General features: G+C 44.3%; 1 protein-coding gene across 1 annotated transcript in view; it reads left to right on the forward strand.

Annotated features, from left to right (window-relative positions):
* Positions 1–22,094, forward strand: part of TENM4 (teneurin transmembrane protein 4) — a 374,463-nt gene that overhangs the window by 290,329 nt on the left and 62,040 nt on the right. The window contains 5 exon segments of the mRNA XM_074146667.1: positions 5,806–6,067; positions 12,115–12,382; positions 14,787–14,930; positions 15,928–16,177; positions 18,842–18,862. Of these exon segments, the coding sequence (XP_074002768.1) occupies positions 5,806–6,067; positions 12,115–12,382; positions 14,787–14,930; positions 15,928–16,177; positions 18,842–18,862 (945 nt within the window).

Consider the following 22,094-nt stretch of genomic DNA (forward strand, 5'->3'; position numbering starts at 1 on the left):
ATGTGTGCTCAACACTGCCTTATTTGTGCTCAGGGCGGTTTGCACCCACTGTAACACTGATGGTGACTCGGAGGCTTTCCGGGTGATGCTCCACCTCTTGGATGACATGACACTAAAATCCGGGTAACAAAGAGGATTCCCCAGAAAACTAGTGAAGTCCTTCAGAAAAGAATGCCTCTGGAGTTGGTGCCGTTGTATTGCCCGTAGCTTAGGGGTTATTGCAAAAAGGAGAAGGTCTTGCACCTTTATGCTCTGAGTATCTCTGTCAAACCTACTGAACCTCCTTTGCGTCAAAGTGAGATCCAAACTGCACTCTCAAAATCAGTTTTCTGTGTATAGACCAGCAAAAAAATCTGTGTCTTAGAACAGATAAATATACCTGTAAAATTCCTGCACAATAATGCCTGCTATAATATTTTTTTCATCTCTTCCCTTGTCATATTTACAGTGCCCAGCTACCATGTGTAACCTTTCATTTAGATTGCAAGTACTTTAAAGAAGTCTTTGCTTTGCTTTGCAATTGTGCTGTGCCTAATACAGAGGGGCTTTGTCTTAAACTGCACCTCTAGGCAGCAAACATCCCAGTAAGCTAAACAGGATCAGAGCGGGGAGCTAGGAACTGCTATTGCAGAATGATATGGGGTTGGAAGGGGCCTCTGGAGATCATCTAGTCCAACCCCTTGCCAAAACAGGTCCACCCAGAGCAGGTTGGGCAGGAACGCATCCAGCTGGGTTTTGAATGTCTCCAGAGATGGAGACTCCACACCCTCTCTGGACAGCCTGTTCTAGAGCTCTGCCACCCTCAAAGCATGTTCAGGCAGAACTTCCTATGTTTCAGTTTCTGCCCGTTGCCCCTTGTTCTGTCACCGAGCACCACTGAGAAGAGTCTGACCCCATCCTCTTGACACCTGCCCTTTAGATATTGATAAGCATGGATGAGGTCCCCTCTTACTCTGCTCTTCTCCAGGCTAAACAGACCCAGGTGTCTCAGTTTTTCCTCATCAGAGAGATGCTCCAGTCCCTTGATCATCTTTGTAGCCTCCTCCGGACTCTCTCCAGCAGTTCCCTGTCCTTCTTGAACTGGGGAGCCCAGAACTGGACCCATTACTCTAGATGCAGCCTCACAAGGGCAGAGCAGAGGGGGAGGATGACCTTCCTCAACCTGTTGGCCACACTCTTTTTAATGGACCCCAAAGCTCCAGGCCTTTGTAATATCTGAGTAACTGTTTCTTTCCAGTTCCTGGGTGGTGGAAGGCAAATCCTCCCTGCTATAAACCCAACTTCTATTGGCAGTTCAGGTCAGGGAGGTACCTTCCACACCAAGCCCTTCCCAACATCCAGCCGAGCAGGGGGCCCAAGGGCAGAAAGCCATGCAGCTGGAGCATCAGTATGCTCCACCAGTCTGCAGTGGGCTGCTGGTTCCTCAGGGCTGGCTGCCAGCCTCCAGAACTTAAATTAGTTTCAAGGAGCTCAGTGCTGCGGTTTGCTGACTCAGCCCCCGACAGAAACTCAGCTCCAAGTGACAAAAAATGACAAAGATCAGCTGTCTCAGGCAAGGGAATCTGTGACCAAGTGGGATTCGTCCTGAAGCTGGGATTTTTGTCAGCAGATTCTGGGATTTCTGGGATTCCTGGTGGTCAGTCTAACCCCAGAGTGCCCGGTGTCACCTCTTCTGATTTCACTGTCTTCGCCTTCCCCTCACATCGACCTGCATCTGCAGAAACCCTGTGCAGGTCTGGCGCACGACCGACATTCAGAAAATTGTCCAGTTACTCTGCTGTGTCTCTGGAATCATAAAAACACCTTCCAAAATTTTCTGAGGCAATACATGCAGTTATTTTCTCAAACAAATGGGCCCAGCAGTGCATCTGTGGGATCTGGAGGTAATAAATGGCCAAGTGAAAGCCCATCTCTTAAAGAACACTAGAATCCAGTGACTTTCTCTGCGGCGAGGTCTTCTAAAAATTACCTTGAAGTCTTTAGGAGCATTGAAACTTAAATTGTCAGGACATAAAATGATGTCAGACATCCCTTATTTCTAATCCTAGGCTCGCTGCTGATTTAGCGGGTAGCATTAGATGCATCTCTTAACCTCCCTAGGCCAGCCCACCAGCCTGTGGAAGGGAGATAACATTTACTTGCCGCCTTTACTGATTGTTATAGCATTTATTAAATACTATGTGTAAAGCACTTTCAAAATCACGTAGAGAATTATTGCTATTACAGGTTCTATTCTGTGTTTTGATGGTTTTCAGTAATTTTCTGAATAGAGCATGACTCTCTTCTCACCAGCTTTTTCACACTGTGGTTTTCCTGTGGTTGAGTCACTTCGTTTTAAGATGTTGATGCTCTTAAGCAAGAAGTAGCTTCTCCTGAACTACAATAGCAGATTGCGTGCATTCCCAGTCCATGAAAGGGCACAGTCGTACGGGGGGTCACTGGACTATCTCCGGTGTCACTCTGGTTTGGAGGAAAAATGGCATCACGCAGGCAGTTTCAGTGGTTATGAGATAACGGCATAAAACTCTCTGGCTTTATTATTTGGCGTATTCACCATAGGAATATCTATGCTTGAAAATGCGCACTGAGTTGCCTTAAATTGATTTAGCAAATCAGTTTACTGATAGCGGGGCAATATCTGTGTTTTTAAAGTAAGGGAGATTAAAGACAGAATTGCATCAGTTTAGTGAGATTGGTTCCTAAGCTGATTTTGTTCCTTCAGGTTTGGGTTTTGTGGGGTAGGGGTTTTTTTTGGCATGACCAAGTTTCAAAATGAGTATCATAAGTAAACTTTCAGTTTTAGAATTACAGTGAACTGAATATTTCACCCTTGTAAGTGGGTTCACTGTATTCCAAGTCTCTGCAAGTAGGTTTTGGTCCTATTATGGTACTCGCATACAGCCTCTAATGGTGGAATCCCAATCCTACTCTAGGCTGAGCAAAACTGTGATAACTTAGAATGATAGAATCATAGAACGGTTCGGGTTGGAAGGGACCTTAAAGATCATCGAGTTCCAACCCCCCTGCCATGGGCAGGGACACCTCTCACTAGACCAACTACAAGGCTTGCATGTGTTTTTAGCCTGATTATTGGGACACAATTTTTTTTCAGGTAGCAAGACATGAAGATAAAATGACAGATCTATAACCACTCTATTGGTTTCCCAGTAAAGCAAAGTTAATAGATGGATTGAAGTGTTGGTATAAACCGCATTTTTAAATGAAGCTTTAAATTTGATTAAACCGGTAGTTTATAAAAGCTGCATGTCCTCAGTTTTCCATTGTTGTAGGCATAGTGTTAATGAAACAGCAGAAAAGTCTCCAGACTTTTTCATTATCATGTATCTGCCACCACATTCGTCAACTTTGGCACAGCTCTCTCAGAAAGACCAAATACATGGATTTCTAGAGCAAAGAGATGAGAAAGGGTTACACTTTTCTATGGGTTGTTTTTTAAGCTTGCTTTGTGGATAAATAGAGAATTTCATCCTTTGGCCTGTATCTCTGGAGTCTTTTAAGACAAACAGAACAATATGACTGTACAACAAGTATGATTTTTTAGAGTGATAAAAAGACGTCCGAGATCAGCAGCAAAAACAGAAATAAAATTATCTCATTCCTTCAATCCCAAGACGATTTTGCTCTTGTTAAATTTGATTTCACTAAGGGAAGCTGGGAGGAAGGTGGTTTCAGTTTGGGGTTTTCTGTTTGGTTTTGGTTTTAGCTTTTGTTCAGTTCATCAAGGTAACTTCAGAGCTGCACTCGGGGAAAAAGCAGCTTGTGAGCAGCAGCGCCTGCTAAAAAATACTGCCTGTCCCTGTTTTCACAGTTGCTGGAGCCTGACGTGGAGGTGATGCTTCCCCTCCTGCATCCTTTTTTAGGGATGCAGAAGAGGCAAGGATGTTTCCCCTCAGCAGGTTACCATCCCTGACCCAGGCTCAATGAAGCCAAGGACCGTTCGCAAAGGAGTGAAATGGAGGCGTTTCCAAATAAAACCTCTTTCCCACTTCCCTCAAAACTTGTTGAGCATCATTTGTAATGTTTGTTTCTTCTCTCCCGTTGCCCCTTTCAGCCTCTGGATTCATGCAGAGCAAGCTTCTCCCTCCCAGCTGAAGGACTTTGCCAAATGCTAATTGACTGTTAAAAATGTTCTCATCAAAGTACAAATGCTGCGTAGCTTTACTGGCAAGGACCAGCAACTTGCTCATCAGGCTGTTGCAAGCCAAGCTCCATAGGTCTGGGAAGCTGATGCCCCCACTTGAGTGGTAGAATAAACATGTCTTTAGCTTTTTAAAATGCTTCCCACTCCCTCCCATGGACTCCGTTTAACATTCTTCCCTCAATAACTTTCTTTTCATAATTATATTTACTAAATAGCATCTCAATCTATCAGCCATTAAAAAAAAAAACAGGTTGTCCGGAATGATTCCTTGCCAAAGAATTTTTTTCTTAGAAATAGTTCATACCCGTTGTTGCTCCTCTGGGATTTTTGCAGCCAATCTGAAAGCCTCATGATTAATTTTAAAAACAATTTTAAATACTTTTTTCAGCTTCTTTCTTATCTTGTAACTACAAGGTGCATCAAGTCTGGCTTTGGGCTGTCTGAGTGCTTGCAGGTCCTGGTTCTCATGCACAGAGAAGTACTTAAGCACATGAGCAGCTCTGCTGAAGCCAGTGAGCCTATTTATGTGTTTAAAATCTGTGTAAGACTGTCACACACTAGTGCCAAGCATCGAAAGTGAGAAGAAGGGATGAGAAGACTTTCTTTGCCTAAAACACGCATTTGGCATTGCGACTGAATAGATACTGAGAAAAAAAAAACAAAGCAGCAAAAACGAGAGGTCTTCAAATTGTGCTGAAATCCCTTCTTTTCTCAGTTAACACCTCTTTTTTTTTGAGTCTATACATAGTAGATACATCCTGTGGTACTTCATAAACTCTCCATCTCTGACAAGATGTGAAATTTAAATACAAAACTTAAGAAAAACCCCAAAGCCCTGTCCCAACATCTTTACATTAAGAGGAAGAATATTTTCCTTATCGGGCAACGTCCTTTCATGCAGCTCTGGAGGGCTGCCTGTTATGCTATGGACATAACATTATCCAACACCAACGCAGGCAGAAAAGCCACTTGGCTGGAGATAGCATAGGGTGAAGTTGCAGACCGTAGGCAGTACGTTATCTGCCCTGCCCTAAGGCATTAGAAGTCAAAAAAAGACTATGATGTGCTGAGTGCTGCGGTACAGAGACTGCCCGCATGGTCTTCATTCCTTCCCCCTGCCTAGCACAGGAGGTCCATGACTGGGCTCCACATGTTCCCTGGGCTGCATTAGGTATTAGTCAGGTTGACAGCGATGCCAAGACAATTTATACGGTGGTGTGTCAGAGAAACCACTTCCCAAATCGTTTATTTCATCGTGTGAATTGATCCAGTCTGTGACTGCGTTTGGATGACAAATACTTTTTAAAAAAAAAAAAAAAAAAGAAAATGAGTACATATGGTGAAATAACACCAGAAAAGCACTAACCAAGATAAACATTTGTCTCAAAAAAAAAGGGATGGATATGGTTTATGTTTCTGATATACATGAGGAACAATATGGAAAGAAGCTGAGTTTGTGCTCCTGCCTCTGCCACTTGCTCTTACCCAAATAAAGCCTCTTTGGGCTGTAGGTTTTACACTGGCTGTAAAATGTGGCTGATGATATTTCTTGCAATTTTTTTTCTGAAGGTCCTTGCTAGGGAATTGTTACAAACAGGCGGGGTGGTGCTTGCACTAACTTTATATCCCATCTCTTAAAACAGCTTCGATCTCGTTACCATTGGTGGGATCTCCATTATCCTGCACTTTGAGCGGGCTCCCTTCATCACCCAGGAGCACACGCTGTGGCTGCCATGGGATCGCTTCTTCGTGATGGAGACCATAGTCATGAGGCACGAAGAGAATGAGATCCCAAGCTGTGACCTCAGCAACTTTGCCCGGCCCAACCCTGTGGTCTCTCCATCCCCGCTGACAGCTTTTGCAAGTTCCTGCTCAGAGAAAGGTCCTATCGTTCCTGAAATCCAGGTATGAATCAATTCAATACTTATAAATAAAGGGTGGGTGTCAGGAGGATGGGGCCAGTCTTTTTTCAGTGATGCCCAGTGACAGGACAAGAGGAAATGGGCACAAACTTGAACATGGGAAGTTCCATCTCAACATGAGGAGGAACTTCTTTACTTTGAGGGTGGCAGAGCCCTGAAACAGGCTGCCCAGAGAGGTGGTGGAGTCTCCTTCTCTGGAGACATTCAAACCCTGCCTGGACAAGTTCCTGTGCAACCTGCTCTGGGTGGACCTGCTTTGGCAGTGGGGTTGGACTAGATGATCTCCAGAGGTCCCTTCCAACTCCATATCATTCTGTGATTCATTCTGTGATTCTGTGAACCAAGGAGAAAATAATTCATCTCCTTTCTGTGCTTCTTTTGCTTGCTTTGAGCCACATGAATGCAACTATTCTGTGTCTTTCTCTATCCCCTTGCTTTGCTAAAAGGAAGTATTCCCCGTTTCTTGCACCATTTTTCAGATGTTTGCCAGGAGCGCTCGCTCACAAGAACACACTCAGCCAGTAGGTTTATTTTCCCTTATCCCTGAGAGATGGAGGCAAAGCCCTCGTGGCCAACAGCAAAATCTTATGTTGGCTCTGCTTTGCTTTTCCTTATCACCCACAGGAGGTGGGCTGGGACCCCCATCTGACCCACAACAAGCCTTTGGGCAGCCCTTTGGCATTCAGTGTGCCCAGCGCGAGGTCGATGGACCTCTTACGCTCTGATGCCTTCTGTTCACGAGCAAATTTCACCCACCGGGCTTTACATACTTCGGTGGTTGAGTCTTGGGTGTGAAGTTTCTCAGGGTTTGAAGGCACACATCTGACTCTACAAAGCTGCTGAGATGTGGAGTCAGCCAGCAGACAGCTGGCAAAGGGCCAGCCCACCGAGCACCTGGGACTTATTGCATTTCATATTAGGGACAGATGAGCAAAACAAGGGAGTTACTTTTAATTTCTCTTCCCCTTTTTTTCTTTTTTTTATGGAAGTGTGAGTCAGATAAAGTAGTTTAACCACCTGCTGTGGATTCAAAGTATTTCGCCAAAAGGAAAGATGGGTTTTAAACAGAATTGTTGAAACAACTGAATTATCAATCTCCCTTAAAAATACTCATAGCAGCATTCAGGCTTTCCTTTCTTGGGCATGTTGTTCCCTGGGTTTTAGATGCCAGCATTCAGCACTTTTAGTGACAAATAGCAGTCTGCCAAGGTAGAAATAATACCAAGTGTAGCGAGAAATTGCGTGCTTCCTGCTTGACTCCACTGGAGTTGCGGTAGAGTTAATGAGGAATGAAGTCACTTTCTATCTTGTAATTTTAATACACCAGCAACAAATAAAGCTAGTGCCGTCTTTACCTTTCCCTCTCGACTAAATCCTGTGATCCTTTTTCCACACTAATTCTCAATTACAGACACCGTGTTTGTCCCAGCATAATTACTAATTAAGTCCCATATCTTGTAATGTCCATCAGATTCTAAATTCTTGGTTCAGTTTTCACATACCTTGTTTCCTAAACCAACAAGCACCTTGAAAGGTAATGTTCAGCGCTGCCCAGGAAAGAAGCAAATATCTGATACAGTGAAACTATAATCATAACCTCACTTGTCGTTTGGTAAGATACTCATTAGATTGTGTTAGTTATATCTCTTGAACTAAAACATTCTAAAACTCTTCAATAAGAGTGTGTGTCTGTCTGTCAACTGTGAAAGCAGACGGGGATATGGATCATAAGCAATGGTTTGATAGAGTTTCTTACTATAGATCATAGATCACAGAATGTTTTGGGTTGGGAGGGACGTTAAAGATCATCTAGTCCAAGCCCCCTGCCATGGGCAGGGACATCTTCAATTAGATCAGGTTGCTCAGGGCCCCATCCACCCTGACCTGGAATGTTTCCAAGGATGGGGCATCCACAACATCTCTGTGAAACCTGGGCCAGTGTCTCCCCAACCTCATCACAGATGTTTAGTGCCATTTGAAATATCCTGCAGAGATCGTGCTTGGCCTCCAACTGCCAATGATCCCCCTGTCAGTGTCCTGCATTATATCTGCCAGCCCCTTGTGAATGTCACAGATAACTTTGACATCCCAAATCACACTAGACACCTGTAGTTATGGAATCTAATTAAGACCTAAGTGGGATTCATTCTAAGATTATGGCACCTAAATAAGCCATTCGCACAGAGTCATCTGGATGTGCGCTAAATGTCTGAGCTCCCATTAAAGCTGACAGAAACCTAATCAATATCGTCAGCAGAACCTACAGACCAATTAAGGTGACCATCTTGAAGGTATCTAGTTCCCACTGATGGTATCGGTTAGATCTCCACTGACTATGATTGATGCCTACCTCACAAGCACACCCTTACATGTCGACGTTTGGATTTAGATGCCTTAGACTGGAATTTAATCCTACTCTTAAATTTGTGTGGCAACACCAACCTTCTAAAGAGCCTGTCTCTGCCCATTGGCCATGAAGAGATGTAGATGAGTATTTCAGAGGAAACTCCCAACTTCTAGGTTCCTAAGTTTAGATAAGATGAATCCCATATGTGATGAGCAGTACTTTTCCCAGGTACCAAATAATGGAGGTAAAACCTGTAAAACGGTAATCTGCCTCAAATGTTGACAGCTGAAGATTAACAGAGTTTGTGGGGCAGGAGTTTACAAGAGAATCTGATTTTATGGCAGAGTCCTGTCTGTACTTCAGTTCATAAATGGATTACTTTTCATTCCTATACTGGATATGCATACAATAAAAAATAACCTAACTGTTAGATTCTGCAGCTGTGTTTTATAATGTGCAGTTTTCAGGAGAGAAATGCTAAATATAAAAGGTGTGAGCACATAGCTGGGAGAAGGTGACAAGTGGATGGCAGGGCTGGGAAAAGGATTTTAACAAGTGGGCCAGATAGGAACCTCATGAGCTTCAACAAATAAATGCAGTGTCCTTTACCTGGATTCATTCAAAAGACCAAACAGTACATTTTAAGTGTTTGATTCAGGTCCCTAAAAACAGATTTGGTGCCATTTAAGATGTCCTGAAGTGTCCCTTCAAGCCTCCAGCTGTAGCTTCAGAAAGACAGAGATCTCAAGAAGGTCCATGTCAGATCTGTCATCCCCTTGCAGAGGTTTTGGATACCATAGAACATCTCAAAAGCACTAGATGCCTATATTAAGGACCCTGAATCATGCCCTAAATGCCTTCCTTTCTCAAAATTCCTTCCGAGCATCTGATTAAAAAAAAGAAAAGAAAAAGATTGATCGTTCCTTGCCTTGTCTGCTGGCAGAGCGAAGAGTAGCTGTAAGAGAAATGTGTAACCCAGCACACAGAAACAAGATTTTTTCTGTTGTCTTATGCAAAGAGTGGAAGAATTGCTGCTAGCGCAAGCACAGGTCAACCCCCAGGGGCGAAGGGAACACGGCAGTGAAAATGGCTAAATTGTGAAAATCCCTAGTAAACCTGAAGCACCGGGTCTTCTCCCTGACCAGCCTGGTGGCTGGACCAGTTTTAAAGAGCAGATTATATTGGTTAGGCTGTGATAAACCCTAAGAGCCCTAGACTTTCACAAGGACCCCAGACACAGCATATGAATTTATCTGGTCCAAACAGCAATTATCAAATAGAAATAAAGGCACGATTCAGCTGTCATTGCTTTTGGTGCATTCAGAGTATTTTAAAGCTTATTTTTTCCCTCTTCTCCCACCAGTGTCCTACTGGATTATACTCCCTCTGTCAATGCCCTGCTTTGTTGCTAGCTCAGCACTATTTACAAGGTACAGATGCATTTCGGATAATCTGAATTACCATTAGAACCCTCTCTCCAAGCAGGTCCCATTAAACGCCGCCCCTCGTGCTGCTTGGTGCCCTGGTACCGCTGTGCTGACCCTTCCTCTGGAATGGGAGACAGCAGAGACAGATCATGACAGAGGGAAATAATTATATCTGACAGGGATTTGAACCAGATGTTGCAAATAGTACCTCCGTGACAATTATTTCTGCCTGGCTTTTTTCCTAGAGGGGTTACATCTGAAGACAGATCTGATAGAAGGGACCACCTTTACTGCAGCTTGGCTCAGCTGGTCTCTGGTTGAGCCTGCTCCCAGCCTAGCTTGTTGCTAAGCTCATAAAATATATTTTAAAATTGCTGGGTTTTCCCAGTTCTGTCATTTTTCAGCCTCCTAAGAACTGAGATATGTAAATTGAAAAGGCTGCGTTAGAGAAAGTAAATATTTATAAGCATGGTGGAGCAGCGCTTTAACTTCTGGATGTGTCCGTTTGTCAAGTGCTGTGATGCTCAGAGGCTGTAAGTTATCACTTGAAAAAGTGGTGGGCCTTAGATAACAGCTTAGAAAAGGTCTTTTCAGGGGGCAGATTACAAGATTTGTCGTCGTTTATAATGCTAACCAGAAAATTTATAAGAGATGAGCAACTTGTCATGCCAGGGAACTTTTGCTGCTCCCACACAGGAGTTGAGTAGGGGAGCCAGGTAGCTTGGAGGACACCAGGACAGCTGTGATCCCTTCCTGATGGATGGATCTCTTGACCCACCTGCCTTCGAGCCTCCACGCCCTTAATATTACGAAAGCCGATTATTGCTGGGGAGGTGTTTTCACAGCTCATTTAGGGTCCGGCACAGCAAAGTAGGTCAGAAGTGGCGCAGGAGAGAACACTGCCAGCTGTGACCTTCTGACACATCCCATTATCAGACCAAGTTTCCCAGCTCACTGCTAAGCTTCCACCTTCATCTTTCAAACTTTGCCAAAGGCTGACGGCTCCTGCTGAAAATGTCCATATTGAGTGTTTACCTAAAAGTGAAATTTTCTGGGAAGTGACAACTAATATGATTTTTTTCCTAAGATTTAAAGAAAGAAATGCCCTTTTTTATCAATATTTCACATGGGAGAATCAGCACGGTGTCGGGGATGTATCGCTTTCCAGAAAATTTCCCTGCATTTCTCCAACTGAAAAAAAAAAAAAGAAAATTTTAAGATCTGGTTATACTTTAGCAGACAAATTGTCTAAAAATCTCACCTTTCTGAGACTTCTTTCAGTGGTGCCCAGGGATAGGGCAAGAGGAAATGGGCACAAACTTGAATATAAGAAGTTCCACCTAAACATGAGGAGGAACTTCTTCACTTTGAGGGTGGAAGAGCCCTGGAAGAGGCTACCCAGAGAGATGGTGGAGTCTCCTTCTCTGGAGACATTCAAACCCTGCCTGGACACCTTCCTGTCCAACCTACTGTAGGTGGACCTGCTTTGGCGGGGGGGTTGGACTAGATGATCTCCAGAGGTCCGTTCCAACCCCATGTGATTCTGTGATTCAGTGATTCTCTATTGTTTTCAGGGGCAGAAGAAACTTTCCCTGCTGTTTCTCCAGTCTTTAGTGAAATTCTGTACTGGAGCGGAGACCCGTGAGACAGAGGTAGATCAGGCAAAGAGGGTCAGAGCTGAGGTAGGAGAGGAGCAGTTTCAAAGGAGGAGAGATGGGGAAGTCAGAGGAGGGAGGGTGGAAGCAGGATTCACTAATGACACGGAGAGAATGGCAGGTTACGGTAGGGCCAGGGAACTCCCATAAGGATACAAGCCAAGTAGGGCTTGATATTTCACTGGCAAAAAGTAGCCAGGAGACAAAAATGAGCAGCCATTGAAACCAACTGTGATAAAAGACAGAAACTGGAAGCTAAACTGATGGGGTGGAATAATCTCAGACCCCAAGCTCCTTTCACCATGGGTCCCAGGACTCATTTGAGCAGTGAGTCCCATTGTAAACACTGACTTAAACATGATACTTTGGTCTCCCCTTCTCCCATGTAACAGAGATGGAGAAAGAGGGGGGCATTCCTTGGCTTCCCCAACTAACCCTTATAAATTACATATATGATTTCATACTTGATGCCTACTAGGTGTGCTTTTTTAGACATGTCTCCCAGAGCTTTTATAAGGGTGTGTTTGATAAATTACAGCTTCACTGCCTTTTCCTGTCTGCTAGCTGCTGATTTAACACCTCCTGGATTGCTTTTCCACAGGCTCTACAGGAGGAGATTAACGTTTCCGGTAGTAAAATAAAAGTGAGTTACCTGAGCAGCCGCACAGCTGGCTACAAATCAGTCCTGAGGATCAGCATGACCCACCCTACCATCCCCTTCAACCTCATGAAAGTCCACCTCATGGTGGCCGTCGAGGGACGCCTCTTCAGAAAGTGGTTTGCAGCTGCTCCAGACCTGTCCTATTATTTCATCTGGGATAAGACAGACGTCTACAGCCAGAAGGTGTATGGGCTCTCAGAAGCCTTCGGTAAGTGACCCCCAGGGCTCGTGTCTCTTTTTTAGCTAAAGTGGCCACGCATAGACCTTGTCATTGATTGGTATGGTCCAACTGCTAACACATGAAATGGTCCCTGCTGGTTCAGTGCTGTTTCCTTGGAGAGGATTTGGCCCAGCTGCTCAGACAGCACACATTTCCCCAGCAGATGAATATTTGTCTGTTCTCTGGCTCATGGCCCATCACATGCATCCTGAGCTGCTGCCGTCGTATTCATACAAAAGGAATGAACTGGGACTTGAGGCGTTTGGCCACCTCTCACCCATAGCCAAAAGCTGCCAGCACCGCTTTGAGAGAAATCCCTAGAACTGAGCCCTGATCTCCGCTCCTCCTTGTGCCTGACCTTCAGGATTGCTCTAATCTTAGTTTCTCCTCTATTGCCCATTCAAGAGCACCATCTCAAACTGGGGCATGGTGGTCTTCTCTCTTCTACCTTGTGTATCTGCAAAAGACTGTCAGAAGCTGTAAGAACAGGCACAAGCTGGAACGTAGGAGGTTCCACTCAAATATGAGAATAAACTTCTTCACAGTGAGGGTGCCAGAGCCCTGGAACAGGCTGCCCAGGGAGGTTGTGGAGTCCCCTTCTTTGGAGATTTTCAAGACCCGCCTGGATGCAGTCCTGAGTAACATGCTCTGACATGCTCTGGGCAATCCTGCTTCGGCAGGGGAGTCGGACTAGGTGATCTTTATGGTCCCTTCCAACTCTGAAAATTCAGTGAAAATTCAGTGAAAGCTGCAAGGCAGAGAATGGGAAGGGTCTGCATACTCCACGTGCCACATCCCCAGCACCAAGCACTGTGGCCTGTGCCACCCACTCTACAGGGGCATAAGCTGAAGTCCATGGAGGGTCAGGAAGCTGTTGTGGATGTACGCAGAAATACACTTCATTCCTCTTCCTGCTGCCATCTCAGACCTTACCCAGTGAGCCCTGTGCGATGGTGCTGGAGGGAAGGGGGAACTTTGAGTGTGTAGTGAGGAGAGGTGGTGCAGCTCCATGGTGATTGCTTCCCATCCAACCAACCACCAGAGGATATTCAATTACAGGTCTTCAATAGAGTCTAGACCAGACCTTTCAGGCTGCCAAGGAAATGGAGCTCTTGTTGACAGAAGGGTGGTTTGCTGATGCCTCGTAGCCCAAACTGAAGAGAAGTCTCTTTAGAGGAGTTGTAGGGTGCCTTGTTTTCTAGGAAGAAGAATGAGTGCCTTCCTCTCGCTCAGGCTCAGCTGCCTTCAGCAGGCTCGATGATACAACCTGCTGAGCCTTACCCAGTTTGGAGTCCACACTGGGAAACATGTCCTGGTAGCATATCCTGAAAGAGCATGTTTATATGATGCCAGATCAGCAGTGGGTCCTGGAGTGCTCCTGATGCAGCTCTGCAGCCCCAGAGTACTCAAGCAGCTCTGAGGACATCAGCATTCAGGCTTTCAATGATCCCCACCTCCAGAACAGTGAGAAATATCAAGCCTTCATGTCCTAAATTACATCTTCCTCTGATACTGTCTGATTCTGCAAAAGGCTATATTTGATGGGGGATCCTGAGTTCGCTCAGCGCTCAGCACTTTCTGAGCAGGCTGAGAAACTTGTAAGATCAGACCTTTATTTTTATCTAGTGAAAAAAAAAAGGAGCTATGTTATTGCTTTTTATTTGTGTAGAACTTGCAGTTCTGCTCTGCTTCAGCTGTTAGCACTGAAAAGATCAGGTAATGTAGAAGAAAAGCAGCCCAATGAAATTGGTCCTGCTTCTTCTGAGAAAGTCATAAAGGACACATCATTCTGTCAAAAATGCGATTTTCCTTCTACTGACATCGTTTTACTCTTAAGCAACTCCACTGTGTTTCGCGGAGTTACTCCTGAAAGGCTCTGATTAGATACCATGGCAAGCAAACCCTTTTGGCATTAGCAATGACCACAGGTCACACTGGCACAAGACCTGTGTCTCTGAGGGACTTGCTGCCCCACGCCTTATTTGGATGAGTCTTTACTTTCCAAGAAATGCCGTGATTTTTAGCAAGTTCCTTACATGCAGTCTTTGGTCAAAAATAGTAGATAGGAGTAAAATGCTCCCATTTAGGAGTCCAGCACTGGTTTATGCTCTCCAATACCCATTGTTTTAAAAATATGTCTTTAAAACAGTGCCTTTTAAATATTTAGCATATTTGCCCAACATCTACAACTGCGTTGACCTTTTTAAAAGAGGGATGGCCTTTAAAGAGAAAAATATTAGGACTCTGCATTATGATGATGACATTTTAAATGAAATTGGCAGTTGCCTGTAGAAATGCTCTTACCCCTGCTCGGTTGGAACTCCGGGTGTGCTGACTGTGCATTTCTGGGTTACTAATCTCGGGGGGTCTTTTGTTTCTCTCTTGCTCACAGTTTCAGTAGGTTATGAGTATGAATCCTGTCCAGACTTGATCCTGTGGGAGAAGAGGACGGCTGTTCTTCAGGGTTATGAAATCGATGCTTCCAAACTTGGAGGATGGTCCCTGGACAAACACCATGCCCTCAACATTCAAAGTGGTAGGTTAGCCATTACACATGACAGGAATAACACAAGTGTTGCAAGGCCCAGTTGCTTCTTATCGCTAAGAATTCAAGAAAAGGAAAGTAAACCTGACCAACACATGCACTCTCTCATGTGTTTTACGAACAAATTATTTCTAGTAACCTGCATTTAGAGGCAATTTGGTGTGTGTAAATGCAAAAGAAGGTGGCCATCACGAAGTAGCTGAATGTTGGCATGTCCAACTTTGTAGTGTCTTAAAAGAAGGGTATTAACAGGGAAAATATTCCTAAAGTAACAAAGGGGAGCCTATTCATATTGGACCTACCCCTGAGCATAAATCCATCCAGACGCATCTTCCAATGGGAAGTGTACTTGCAGAAACAGGAGACTTCATGGGTCATAAGGAAACATGGAAGGTGCCAGAGAACTTGAAGGCTGCTCAAGACTGTAGCAGGGAGGCTTGAAACCTGATCAGAAAATGTTCAAAAAGACGTGTCCCTCTGGATGACAGTTGAGAGCAAACATCTAATTCAGCCCAGAGCACTGCTGAAAACACTACACTTATTGGGAACATAAGCAGAGCTCCTCTAAAGCTTTGCAGATGAAACATTTCTCCAGAGAACGCACCGTGTCTTCCTGTCCCTTACCTTTCCATGAGCTGTGTAATTTCTTTTTTTTATCTGGTAGGCTGCAAATTACAGGGCAGGGAGGGACAGGAAGGGCAAGTAAAATTCATGAGATGCAGAAAAGTATATTTTATTCAAAGGTAAAGACAATCTTGTTCTCCCTACCTACTTTTTTTTCTGTAGGAAATGTAATGGGTCTCTAAAATTACTTCAGATAACAGGCTCCTCATCTGAACCCATCACAAAACAATACTATGAAAGATGATAAACCTCCTTGCTACTTGACAAATTCCCCAGCTGTCATCCAGAATTGCAGTTTGTGCTCCCATTGGTCTCAGTTTCCCTGTCTCTCTTTAATTTCCTTATTACTCTTTTTTCTCTCTAGGCATCCTGCATAAAGGAAATGGGGAAAACCAGTTTATTTCCCAACAGCCACCTGTAATTGGAAGCATTATGGGCAACGGCCGCAGACGTAGCATTTCTTGTCCAAGCTGCAATGGTCTTGCAGATGGGAACAAACTCCTGGCTCCCGTTGCCCTAACGTGTGGGTCTGATGGAAGTCTTTACGTTGGAGATTTCAACTACATCCGAAGGATCTTTCCCTCCGGCAACGTCACCAACATTCTGGAGCTGAGGTACACTGTGCTGAATGTGGCCATTATAATTATACCCTTAAGTTCTGCAGAAATCTTATGTACCCAAAAGGAAAACGAGCAAAACTCTTAAAAAAAAAACACAGCAAAACAGACCAAAAAAAAAAAAAATAGCAGTCCAGATTTGCCCCTTCTGCAACTCTGCTGACTTTGATTTACACCAGAGAAACACAGGCCTAACAAGTTCTTCCAGAATTGAAACATGCACCGAAAATATTGGCACATTTCTGTGCTGCTAAATCAAACTGTGTTGAGGTCTGCCTTTTGGTGTAGATAGAGACCAGTGGGAATTCTTAAAATTAACAATCAGCCTCTGAGATAACCTAAACTTGGAAGGACACAGCACTGATGATAATTAAGAGGTTAATCAGGACAGATGATCATTCATAATTAAGACAGATGATCACCTAGGGAGCCACAGTCCCTGTTTTTCTAGTTGGTTTTTTTGGGGTACAAACCTATCAGCCCCCCTCGGTTCCCAACTGAACAGCAGTGTCAGGGTGAATATATAGATTGATCATCTGAAAGGAAGTGAAGTATTTCCTTTTAACCCCAAATAGCAAAGGAATCGATATACTAGGAGAAACAGGGAGGCTTCTGAAGGAACATCCATTAAAAACTAGGAAGGGGAGGGAAAAGTATAGATTTGTCACAAGTTCTGAGGAAATAAAGTAGCTTGTGACTGAATCAAAATTTCAAATTGACCTCACTGGGGTATTTTTCCTATCTAAAATTTCCACAACAAATACAATTAGCCACTTCAAAGCACCAGGGCCTGATTCTGAACTCTGTGACCAGACGAGACTCACTCCAGGAAAGTCAATAGAGTTTAACCAGTGTTTGTGAATGAGGCTTCTCTGCTTGAAGGACCTAACCCAAAGTCCTGAGAGGCCAATATGAGGTTACCATGGTAGGAAGGTTCACATTCCCATTTACCTGTCAAGATCTGGCCTAAAAGTGAGAATCTTCCAGAAAGTAAGAACCTCCCTGCTCTACTCAGATTTAATGTCCTGGCCGATGAGGACAAAAGTAAGGCTCCGTTTCTGCAAGGACTCCATGTGGAAACTTGCTCAACAGCTTACTAGAGCCACGGGGTCCCATACAGCATTGCTTTCTATTCCAAAAGGCCACAGGTAAAAATAAAAGAGTTGATCTGCAGCAAAATTGTTGCAAGATCCCATTAGTCCCTCATTTACAAACACGTCACAATCATCAGACCTTGCTGAAGGTCTTATTTGGCATGAAGAACCATTGTTGTAGATCATGGTGTATGAGAAAAGAAATCTAGAAAGCCACCACTAGGCTGGCACTTACGGAATTACTATCTCAGTATGCTCAGAGGGTGACAAGGAAATCAGGAGACATTGAATTTGGAAGGCCACAATGAGATATTTACAGTCACATCTCAGAGGGTTGAGGGACCTTTTTTGTAAATAAGCAAGAAGCTGATTCTTGCTGTTCTGTTACATGAGATACGAGAACATAATGTTTCTCATGTTTGTAAGGTGGGAAGCTGGGATCAATCTTCAGACCTGGTCCACGTTAAAGAATGCAATATTCTCCCAGTGCCAGAAAGTTATTTTAACGACCAAAGGTGAGATTTCCAGGAGAGCCTAGGTGATTTGGGGCCCAAATCCCACTGCAACTGAGAGGGATTAATATCTCATTCCCAGCAGTACAATTTTGAAAACCCGACCCCTGTTTCATTGTCAGTGGAAATACCAGACCCGGCGGAGGTTTTGCAGAGTATTTCCTGATTGGAAAAGAGAAAAATTGGAAGCCTTGACAGAGTAGCCTTGCTGGCTTTTGTGTAGAGCCACAGAGTTAAATTTACTCCAGAGTTAAATCTGCTGGAACGATTGCTGCTTCATCTGTGCAAACACTTAGGTTACTGGATCTAATAAACATTTCTTCACTCTGGTGTGCTGTAAAGTAAGTGGGTTCAGATGCCGGCTGACTACAAGCTATGGAGGAAAGCCATCGCTTTTGGACCAAATGGAGTTTGCTTGTGTCTTCTCAAATCAGCATCTCCTTGGAGATTAACACCCTCACTATTTGGCTTTTGGGTTTTGTTTTGGGGAGGAGGGGGCTGAGCGCAGTGCTCTGTTGCAGAGAGGAAAGCAAATGCTTTGTGGGTCGCAGATAACCACAGCCGAGTGTGGAACTGGACCCATGAAAAATGTCCAGCTCGGCATAATTTCAGTCCTCTGGGCTAGAGTTCAGGAGATTATGGCAATGAACTGCCACCCATAACTGTGCGACTGTTAAGTTGCCTTTGTAAATCACAAGGTATTGCTTTCCCCAAGAGTGGAAAAAAAACCCTGTAAAGATATCTGCATCTACGTATATTTAGCTCAGTACCACTCTGAATGATAAAGTCTGCCTGGTCCTATCTCCTGCATAAGTGAATAACTCCAAGCAGGTGTGATCACACTCCCTTTGTGATATGCAGCGGTACATAAGTGAGCTCACTGCCAAGTAATATCTAATATGAAATATATCAGTGTCATTCCAGCTAAGTCTTTATTTATTATTGCATTGTATGATACAGTTACTGTCAAGTTTTCAATCTGCTAATAATGCATCGAACTGAGCTGCTAACACCTCATTCTTTCTTCTATTCCCTGCTTTCCTGTCTTCTGTCAGAAATAAAGATTTCAGACATAGGTAAGCCAACCAGTGGAGAATTCTTATGCCGCTCCCTGTCTTGTTGCATGTTGTTACACAGTGAGCCACGAGTGCCATTTCCAGATGATTCAAGAGCAAATGAAGCTGGTGTGATTAAAACTGGCGGAGGCAATCAGTCATCAGAACTGGGAGCCATTAATCACAGAGCAGAGTCGCAGAGACTTCTGCACGAGCTGTTGTAGCTGTAGACAGGGGGAGTATAGACACGGGAAGCAGGGTAACAGGAGGAGAAGGGTGAAAGGAAAAACGGGTGGGAATTACCCCAAAAAGTAGAATGGGGACAATGTCAGGACAGAGGTGACTGGGAGAGCTGTGATGGAAAAATAATTCTCATACGGTGAAATGTCTTCTTGTTGAGTTTGGGGAGTGTAACAGGCAAAATGAAGGGCCAGACGTACCCCAGCATCACCCATCCAGGGAAGTAAGTTTTTGTAACTCTTTGTCAGGCTGAGCTCTTCATAGAGAGCCTCGGCATTATGTGAAAGTATGTCAGGCTGAGGTAGGAGGTAGTGAGACTCAGAACCTTAGCCAGGAAATGCAATAAAAAAGAGTAATGACAAGAAAACAAGATGAAAGAGAGACTCCTAAATTGGAGCTTTGTCACTAAGAATATTTGTCATTTGGGTTCACTGGAGTTTCAGTGGGTTTGATCCAATCAGTTGCATTCAGGAGGATGTCAACCTCCTGTCACTGCCTGTGTTTGCAAGGACTTCTCTGGCTCTGACAAGTTTCCCATCCTTCTCCCCAGTTGCTTGCTAAATTAGAAGCTTAGACTGTGGAGTTGGGATGGGGTTTTTCTTTGTTTGGTTTTCTTCTTGCATTTGGGATTGGGGATTTTTTCTTGCTACGTGCTTTTTATTTACTGTTTCTTTGACTTCATAGAGGCTGTGCAAAACCCAGAAATATTCATTTTCTCTGCATGCCTGGAAATGCAGTAGAGTAGAAACTGATTTTTTGTCTTATTGCCAGAACATTAATGAAGGGCTGATCTTCAACAGCGTAATGGACTGGCCCAAAGCATCTATTAACGGGGCTGGGAGGTTGGTTTGCAAGACCTCTGCACTGACTGTCTTCATCAGACTGAGTTCCAGCCCCCCAGCTCCTCTTTCACATCATTTGAAGGCAATAGAAAAACTCATTTCTCTTTGGAACAGCCAGGTTGTATCCTTAATGCCCGAGAAATACACAGCCACTAAAGTGCACCTGCTTTGTCAGTGAAGGGCAGCAGACGGATACCTGTTACAAAAAGAGCTTTTATATATGAAGGCAATAACTGAGTGAAGATATATGGACTGGCCACAAGTGCTGCAGATGCCACCAGAGCCTTACAAAGTTGGCAGGGCTTCAGCCTTTAGGCAATTCCTAAAATCTAAGAAATGAAATGAAAGCAAGCCAAGACGTGCCTGCTTCAATGCAGTCCAAAGGGGACCAGTGAGGGAGGAAGGAGGTGAGGAGCTCCAGATAGACTATTCCCATCTGTGACTGCATTAAGGGAGTCATCCATGTGAGTTAGCAGCTGTTCTCTGTCATTTGCCATAATTCTTCTTGTTAGGAAGCCTCTTCGTTCCTGAGCCATGGGGAAATGAGTGGGTGTAGTCTTAGCTAAAGCTCCAGCACTTTGAGTTCCAGAAGGTCCTAAGCTTGACATCATTGACAGGCAACAGTTGTGAAGGGTGAGATCCACAGGACTGAATCTCAGTGGTTTGGAAAAGCTGCAATCCATATGCAGAAGCTTCCTCTCTTCAGGGGAAAGGATTCCTCCCCACTATGTAGCCTGTGGTGAGCTTGATCTCCAGAGGTTCTGGAGCTACCAACTAAGAGGCTTGGCTCTACAGAACAGTGTAGGTAGCCAAGGTCTAACTCTGCAACAGCCAAAATGGCTGTGTGTCAACATGGAGGATGTCAGCTAAGCCAAAAAGCATCACCAAATTGTGATGCCTCCCAATTTTACACCCATCTGTCATTCAGTAATAGAATAAGAGGAACTTACTCCAGTATGTCTGTGTATGGCCCTGTCTTGATGGGCTTATAGAAGCTAATGACTTTTTCCAAGCATGGCAATAATAATTTGCAGTTAATTATATTTTCTCTGCAGGAACATGGGCAGTGGTGAGGCATTTCTCTCTTGCAAATATGCAAAAAGTGACCACACTTAAAAATTTTCTTCCTTTTTTTTGTTTCCATTCTTACCTTAGGGAGACAAATCTACAATTAGTAGGAAAGAGAGCTATCTCAGAAAACTGCCCTAGGATCGGATGAAAAGTCCTTTGTGGTCCCTGGGCTGGCTTATGGCATTGCTGTGAAGTTTTATTATCCAGCCTGTGACACTAGAAGAGCTTTGGGCATCGCACACAAACTGAAAACACTAAAAGGCCAAGTGTAAATTCAGCTCACTGCTCTGTGTGGCCTCCTTATGTATCAATCTATTGAATGTCACCCAGGGAAAAAAAAAAATAAGACCGGTACCTCACACAAGCTATAATAAAATCCTCTGTTTGTGAGCTGCAGGGTGCTTAGCGTGGAGCCATGGAAACACAGCCCCGACGAACAAAAAACGCTTGGCTGCAAGAATTCAGTAGTTTTTTAGTCACCAGCAAATGCCTGTGGCCAGCAAGGCTCGGAGGGGAAGAGGGCAGCCAGCACAGAAAGTTTTACAGAGGTGGTTTCATGTCCTTAAGCAGAGACATCAGATCCAAAGAAGCCCCAGGGGTTTATTCAGATCAGTTGTTGTGGGTAACTAACTTTGGTGCTGTGACTGCTCCTGTCCTTTGGCCAGCATGGGAGCCACAGCCACGCTGTTACCATTAACAGGAATTGTCCTTGAGAGGAGGTGGTAGATGCCCTTGCATTTGAGAAACTAAGATGCAGTTTATCTTGTAAGATAAAAGTTGAAAATGTCAGACAAATCACACCCCCAAAGACGCTGTTTCTCTCCTCTGCCTATAAAGGGAGTCAAGGCAGCCAGTTCAGATGTAAACATCCACCTTGTAGCCATCTAAAGCTTGGTGAGATGAGTCCCCTGGCTTTGAACAGAAGCCAGTGACAAGGTGCAGTGTGCTGTGCTGGCACATTGTAGGTAACCTGCTGAAAGCAGGGACCATCTCCCTTTTCTCATCTTTATTCCTTAGGGACTGGCTACCCACTCTGGAGCAGGAAGTTCTGTCCTCAGACTCCTCCAAAACATGGGCTCTGGACCCAAGAGGGTAAAATC

Source organism: Numenius arquata, chromosome 1 (genome assembly GCF_964106895.1).
Source record: "Numenius arquata chromosome 1, bNumArq3.hap1.1, whole genome shotgun sequence".
Classification (NCBI taxonomy): Eukaryota; Metazoa; Chordata; class Aves; order Charadriiformes; family Scolopacidae; genus Numenius; species Numenius arquata.